The 7,694-nt window shown below is 35.2% G+C and overlaps 1 protein-coding gene across 2 annotated transcripts; it reads right to left on the bottom strand.

Annotated features, from left to right (window-relative positions):
* Positions 1-5,406: 5,406 nt before the first annotated feature.
* LOC105970321 (2-oxoglutarate-dependent dioxygenase DAO) lies at positions 5,407-7,324 on the bottom strand. 2 transcript variants are annotated; one of them, XM_012995128.2, is made up of 3 exons: positions 6,891-7,324; positions 5,993-6,311; positions 5,407-5,835 (listed from the first exon to the last, which is right to left on the bottom strand). In XM_012995128.2, the coding sequence occupies exons 1-3, from the start codon at positions 7,220-7,222 to the stop codon at positions 5,584-5,586; spliced, it is 903 nt and encodes a 300-aa protein (XP_012850582.2). In that variant the 5' UTR covers positions 7,223-7,324; the 3' UTR covers positions 5,407-5,583. The 2 variants fall into 2 exon arrangements, with proteins under 2 accessions (XP_012850582.2, XP_012850583.2); XM_012995129.2 differs by having other exon boundaries at positions 7,008-7,276.
* Between the last annotated feature and the right edge of the window lie 370 nt (positions 7,325-7,694).

Here is a 7,694-nt window from a genome sequence, read left to right as displayed (position 1 = left end):
GTCGGAAGCTTGTACTGATGTGGAGATGGGTGAAACAGGCGGTAAGGATGAAGATATGGCGGTCTTGGGTGGTGTTGCCGCCGGTGGTGGAACAGTAGAGACTGTGTCAGCTGGTTCTTGTTCTAGCGGCGGAAGTTGTGGCGGCTGTGGTGACTGAAGTCATCTCTTTGATGATTAATTGTAGGGAAAATTTGTATTTTTTTACTCTTTTTGTTGGTTTATTTATTTCTTAACTTTTTCCTTTTTCTTTTCATATTAGCCTTGTAAATTGGATCGAAGATCAAAATTTTAACCATAAAAGACTCAGTTACTTGTCGGAAGTTATAATTTTTATGTGTTGATATAAGCGCAATTAGTCAAGTCTTTTTGTCGCGTCATAAAACTAGTGGCGGAGCCACCCTTTGGCAAGGATGGGCTCCAGCTCACTGTGGTTTCAATTTTATTTTTATAAAATGCTATAGCTATATGTAATTAGCCCACCAAAATAATTTAGTTTAATCCACCCAAGCAATTGAATTTAGTCTATTCACCAAAAAAAATTATGTGTTCTTGGTTAAAGTTTATAAATTTTGTGCTACTTTATACGAATGTATCAAAAAGAAAAAATCTTGGGGACTCTGCCTCCAAACACCCTAAATATTAAGCCCATTCTATCTCCAATTCCTGGCTTCGACTCTGCATAAAACTAAACACTATTCAAGTGCGGTAGGGATTAATTAATAATGTTAAATTTGCAAAGTCATTGGTTGGAAATTTTATTAAATACAATTATTTAGTGTGAATGAAAAATTAAAATAATTAACTAATTTTAGAAAGTTGTTTAGAGAATTGGTGTTTTAGATCGATGAAAACGTATATAATTCACCAAATAATTAGACAATAAAACATATATCATCTGTTGACTAACAACTACAAGACCAAACAGGCAATATGCAATAAAGAAAAGAAAATTTATTCACAAGTTTTTGTACTTTCAATATTCTTATCCGACCTGATCAATAATGAAGAGTCTGGAATTTTTTCTAGGTAGACTTATTTCTTTTGGAATTTGGGGGCAGCGCCCTCGAAAAAATATTAGAGCTTTTTTTTTTTCATAAATAGGAAAAAAAATAGAATAGATAAAGAAAAAAAAAATCTTTAAGACTTCTTTTACATTAATTTGAATTTTTGGTGGGCTAACTAATAAAAATAAGATGCGCTAGAACCTATTTTTTTGACAAACGATCTTTCTTTGTTCTCTTCAATTAATAATTAATCTTATTTTTTTTATATAAAACTAAATCATTAAAAATAATAGAAGCACAATACAACAGGCAAACGCCAATAAATTATATATAGTAAAAAATATTCAAATTTGAGGGGGGACATGGCTAGGGATGGCAATGGGTTTAGGTTTGGCGGGTCTTGGACTCGGAACCGACCTGTTTGGGGCGGGTCTGGGTCAGCTAAATGGTAATGGGTCGGGTAATGGGTTTAAGTTTTTAGAACCGGATGGGTCGGGTAATGGGTAATGGTTATGGGTCGGGTTACGGGTCTTATTGGAACCGACCCAGAACCGACCCGTATATATATATATATATATATATATATATATATATATATATATATATATATATATATATATATATATATATATATATATATATATATATATATATATATATATATATATATATATATATATATATATATATATATATATATAAAATTTCGGATTTCATTTATCAAACTATCAATTTCCATCTTGTCTATTCTCATTTACCTATTTTCACCGTTTTATTTTTCGACTCTCATTTTTCGTGAGTAATATTTATCACTTGTCGACCACCGTTAATTATCTTGCATTTTGAATTTTACTTATTATCAAAGTTAAATATAATTAATTGTACTTTTATTGTTCATGTTATATCATTTGTAGAGATTTTTTAAAATATTGTATTATAGCATTGAGATTATTTCGTAAAAATATACAAGCAAAATGTTATGAAAGTTAAAAAATATTAAACTTTTTGTATGTTAATGGGTCTAGCGGGTCAGAACCGTTTGATTAGGGTCAGGGTTGGGGCGAGTGTTGGGTTTATATATTTTTCGTGGGTCGGATCTTCGTTTAGCTAAACCCGATCCAGAACTGACCCGTTGCCATCCCTAGACAAAGCCATCCTGGCCCTACGTTGACTTCCCATTGATTTGTATACTGTAACACTTTAGGGAAGTTTTCTAACTTTAGCTGTACACACCCATTATATTATCATGTCGTACGTTTATTTATTTAAATTTGCACTCTTGATCTGTGTGGAAGTCACCGGAAGTTAACTAAGGTTGTCAATTGTAAGTAGATTTCAACAATGATTCTATTCGAATCTGAGAAAAACGTAAAACACGAAAAATCTAATTGTTAGAATATTATATTATAGAAATCTTGTAATATTAGAATGGGTTTTTTGCAAAAACCACCCCTGTGTAATCTCGAATTGCTGAAAAACCCCTCGTGTTAAAAATATTAGCACAAAACCCCCTGTGAAAAATAGTCAAAGCCAAAAAAGACCCTACGAGCTCGATGTGTTATACACTTGCGCTTTGTGCGACTGGGCCTCGTGTTTAGGAACTAGAAAGACCTAAATACCCTTCAAATAAATTTTTGAAATTTATAAATTTACCCAAAATATTTTTCATAAGCTCAAAATGAAGTTTTCAGAATATTGAATTCAATCCCCACTAATTTCAGAAAAGCCCTCTCTCCAAATTGCATAGAACCAAATTGCAATTTTCATAATTTCTCAAAACTTCATCATCTTCTTCCCCTCTCCTTCACATCTGCTGCTCGCCAAATAAAAAAAAATAAAACAAACAAAAACCACCGATTCATCTTCATAATAACCTGCCCATTTGCAAAAGAAGAAAAAACAACAAAAGTTGCTTCCTCCATCTAAACCCGCAGGAAGAAAAAAGCACTTCAAGCACAAAAAACACAGGCCCCAGTACAATACACACACGCACACAACGTACCTCGATCCAACATCTTGATTTACAAGAGATATGAAAGAACCCATCAAACATAAAGCATATCTTTTTTTGGGGTGGGAAAGCAGGTGGGGATGCGGCGGTGGTGCGGCCATGGTGTTGGTGATGCGGCGGTGGTGCAGACGTGGTGGTGGTGATGCGGCGGTGGTGATGCGGCTGTGGTGGTGGTGCGGACGTGGTGGTGGTGATGCGGCGGTGGTGCGGCCGTGGTGGTGGTGATGCGGCCGTGGTGCGGACGTGGTGGTGGTGATGCGGCCGTGGTGGTGGTGATGCGGCGGCGGAGGGCTCGATGGAAGAATTGGGTTGCGGCAGTGGTGCGGACGTGGTGGTGGTGATGCGGCGGACGGCTTATGGAAGAATTGGGTTTCTTTTTCTTTCTTTTTAATCTTTTTGCAGTTTATTTATTTAATTGAAACATAAATTATTAAAAAATATGAGGGTTATTTAGTCATTTCATAAAAGTCAACTGCTAATTTCGAAATAAGGACTAGTGTGCGTTGTCAAAAATAATATAGCGGGGTCTATGCTAATATTTTTAGCATGAGGGGTTTTTTAACCATTCAAAATTTCACAGGGGGTCTATGCAATTAGCTCTATTAGAATTCTAGTATGTTTGACTAGCTAACAAAATCCTAACTAATCTAGGTAACTCAATCATACTAGAATTCTAATATTACAAGAGTTCTATGATATAATATTCTCTAATGCAACCATTAAAATGGGCATGATGAGCACCGCGGTTTGCACCGTGCGGCCTACACTAGTGTGTGTATATATATATATATGTGTGTCGAAATTTTTTCTCTATGTTGTCAGACATTTGACCTTAACACCATTTGGCATAAGCTCTGAAATTACAAAAATGCCACCTCTCTCAGTTTAAATAATTATTAAAAAAAAATAAAATAAAAATTCAAGACAACGAGAAAACATAGTCAACAATGACAACTACAATTTATTTTTATATTTTTTTATTAATTATTTAAACTTACAGGAGTGGTTTTTTTTTTTTGTAATATTCAGACCTTAGATCAAATGGTGTTAAGGTCAAAGACCTGAAAACTAACGGCGACGGCCACATTGAAATAATTTTTCAAGTACAAAGGGACAAATTGATGCAATCGAAAGTAGAAAGGGTAACGTGATATCGAACCAATGTACAATAGGAAAAGGAGAATTTACTCTTAGAATAAATAAACAAACTTGCAACAGATTGATCAACTCGTTGCCGCAATTATGAAACTTTTGATACAAAATAGTCCAAAGATAGAAATCTCTCGTCCATCAATTGAACTTAAAAAAATCAAAATCAAGAATCAAAAATTTTTCCGGAGAATTTAATCATCAAACAGACAATTTCATTCACCACACCCGCCGCCACAACCTCCGCTGCCAGAACAAGAACCAGCTGACACGGCAGCTACCGCTCCACCGGCAGCAACCCCACCCAAAACCACCATACCTCCATCCTTACCGCCTCTTTCGTCAGTAGTACGAGCTTCAGACGGCGGAGGTGCAGCTGCAGTACTCCCCCGTGGCGGCCGTGAGACCACGGGACGGGGCGGCGGTTGGGCTCTCCGTCGACCTTTTAGATAATAGAGAGAGAAGAGACAATAGAGAAATCCCGTGCAAAAAAAGCACCGAACACAACACAGAAACCTATGGTTTTGGTGTCCATTTTCTCAAAATATATGATGTTTCTTTTATGTAATAATAATAATGAGGCTCATTTACAAAGTCCTTTCGGTTGAGAATTGAGAGTTTACCACCATATTTGAAACTGCTACCCCTCTCCGCCGCGGTAACGTGTTGCCATGACTTGACAGGGGTGGACCTGGTAAGAGACTGAGGTGGCCCCAACCCTCGCGAAAAAAAAAAAAAAAACATTTTTTTATTAGGGTAAATTCTACTTTTCCCTTGTACTTTGACTCGGTAACACTTTACTCTATTTTACTTTCGATTGCATCAATTTGGCCTCCTGTACTTGAAAAATTATCTCAATGTGACCCTCGCGGCTAGTTGTCAGACATTTGACATTAGCGTTGTTTGATCTAAGATCTAATTAATTGAATTAATTATGTTTCATTAATCTGTCTCATGGGACAAAACGTTAACATAGATGTGGAGCAATGGGAGATTTTGCAATGTAAGGCACAGAGTGCAATGCAAAGAAGCATCACTAAGAATTTCATTAGCTTTATTTGTTTTGGGACCAAAGGATGGAGTGGTGGAGCCGCCATCGGGGCTGGTGGATACCGCCACGCACCCCGCCTCTATGTCCCTTTCACCGTCGAAGATTACATAAAGCTAAGGCTTTCCACCGGATTGCGTGCCGGTGAAGCCTTGGCTCTGCTGCACAATTAGACGTAAAAGAAGATTCATTGCTTAAGCGAAAATAATATTGTCTCATATTATTTTATAACACATGATATTACCATTTACCAATACAATAGTAGTTACTAATTCATAAACATAATTAATAAAAAAAAAACTATAGGTTTATTATAATGCGATTAACAACTTTGTTCGTTTTGTTTATCATTTTATTACATTTATTAATTTTCACGAACTTTTGGCGAGAAAAAGTTGGAGGGCTCCTCCAATGGGCGATTGTGTGGAACTTCTTAGCTTTCTGTAGTCTTCGAAATCGAGAGGGATGTAGCGGCGTGGGTGGTCGGAATCCACCAGCTGTGGCGGCGCTTCCACTTTCACATCTTTAGGAGCCAATACGAAAAGTGCAATGGAGACTCGTACTTTCGGCTCGTAACACTGAACTCGATGCTTCACATTGCAAAACCTTCCATTGCTCCACACCTTCAAATCAATTCCATGATCAAATAAAAATACCATAATTTTTTAAATTAGAAATATATATATATATATATATATATATATATATATATATATATATATATATATGTATATATATATATATATATATATATATATATATATATATATATATATACACCTTAGCCACATCTCCAAGATTAACAACAAAAGCTCCTGGGATTGGATCAATTGACACTAACTCTCCGGTAATCTCGTCCACTAACTCAAGACCACGCACAATCTCATCATCTTGAAGAATGGTGAGAAATCCGGGGTCTGTATGAATAAGTGCACCAGTTAAACCCACAGTTTCAGGGGCAAAATTGTACTTATTCATCTTCAACTGGCAAACCCATTCTTTGAATACTTCACCACCTAACCCCAACCCTTCCATCATCTTACATCCTATTAGGTGTGCAAGATCATAAACAGCTAAACCATACTTTTCCAAGATCTCCCTGCAAAGAAAATTATATATACAATAAATTTAAATAATCAATCATATATACTTAAAAAGAATTAATTAAACGCTAGTCCGAATTAAACTCCTTAATTTTTTTCGATCTTTATGCTATCACCATTAATTATATTATCAACTCTTAAATTTCACAACTAGTTCGATTTTGTTCAATGTACGTCTCGTTTCGCGTGAAGGGTAATTTTGAATTTCATGCAAAAATTTGATTAGTTTTTTTTTTTCGGTGAATCTTTATATGTAAACCTTAAATGATCTATCCAATAGGAAAGAACTTATGAAGTTCTTAAGTCAATGCAGAATCAATTTTCATTTAATCAAATTTACCTTTTCTCCAACTCGTAGTTTTTTTCACAGCTAATAACGATAATTTTGTTCGAATATTTATATTCTTGTATGGACGTTAGTTTATTAATCTCGAGTGTTTTTTGTCGTAAATGGAGACTATCTAATATGTTTCTTATATATATATAATCTATATATGTGCCGAAATCTTAAACAACTATACAAGAAAGTACTTAAAATTAGAATCAAATGATTTAAAAATTTGAGATAGAATCACCTTTGGTGAGAAGATGCATCAATTTGTGAGCAAAAATCAAGAAGAGCTAGAGGCGAGGCCACGTCATACAAACTGAGGCCCTCGTAATACGGACTAGCCATGTTAGGTGGTACGTACCCTTTGCCCGAGTCCGGATGAAAATTCTTCCGCTTAATTTCCATCGGAAGATCCATCAAAGATCGAGTTATGGCCTTCATTTCCAACATAAGTTCAATCGGAACACCATGGTTAATAAGTCTAAACGAACCCCATTCTTCGAATGCTTTCACTATTTTCTCAGGTACATTGGCTAAATCTTGCATGTCGATTATAGGAACTGATTTTTTCGCCATGTGAGGTATCTATCCTTCTTCCCTCTGATCTTCTTTATTTATTTTTTTTTATTTTTTTTTATTTTTATTTTTTTTTAATTTAATTTATTTATGGTTTTTGCTGATCTCTCTTTCTATGAAGTTATATTTATTTTATATATCCTGCCTAGTCCTGGAATCCTGTTACACATCCACATTCTTTACCTAATTTAATTAGTTCATATGTTTTCATTTCAGTTCTTGCAGTTCATTCGTCGCGTGCTCTTTTTCCCCGATATGGCGTATGTCCTAGTCATATTAGACGTGTAGAGTGAGCAATTTTTTACCCAAAAATAAAATAGGATTTGTATTTTTATATATGCAATATGTGTTCTAATAAAATTGGTATGAGTGACCAAACAAGATTATGTTGCAGACTATAACAAAAATTTCCACGTACTATCGTGCCTAAAAAAATAGTTGACCTACTTAGTTGATTTTAATTTCAGAAGGC

The sequence above is a fragment of the Erythranthe guttata genome, chromosome 8 (assembly GCF_056151865.1).
Source record: "Erythranthe guttata isolate IM_541 chromosome 8, IM_541, whole genome shotgun sequence".
Classification (NCBI taxonomy): domain Eukaryota; kingdom Viridiplantae; phylum Streptophyta; class Magnoliopsida; order Lamiales; family Phrymaceae; genus Erythranthe; species Erythranthe guttata.
Note: the sequence above shows the minus strand (reverse complement) of the source record. Positions and strands in the feature narration are given on the sequence as shown.

Excerpts from the sequence above, each read along its gene's own strand:
- LOC105970321 (XM_012995128.2), bottom strand. The coding sequence starts at position 7,222 with ATGGCGAAAAAATCAGTTCCTATAATCGACATGCAAGATTTAGCCAAT. Across the intron at positions 6,312-6,890 it reads GATGCATCTTCTCACCAAAG|GGAGATCTTGGAAAAGTATG; the intron begins GTGATTCTATCT and ends TTTTCTTTGCAG. Across the intron at positions 5,836-5,992 it reads ATCTTGGAGATGTGGCTAAG|GTGTGGAGCAATGGAAGGTT; the intron begins GTGTATATATAT and ends ATTGATTTGAAG.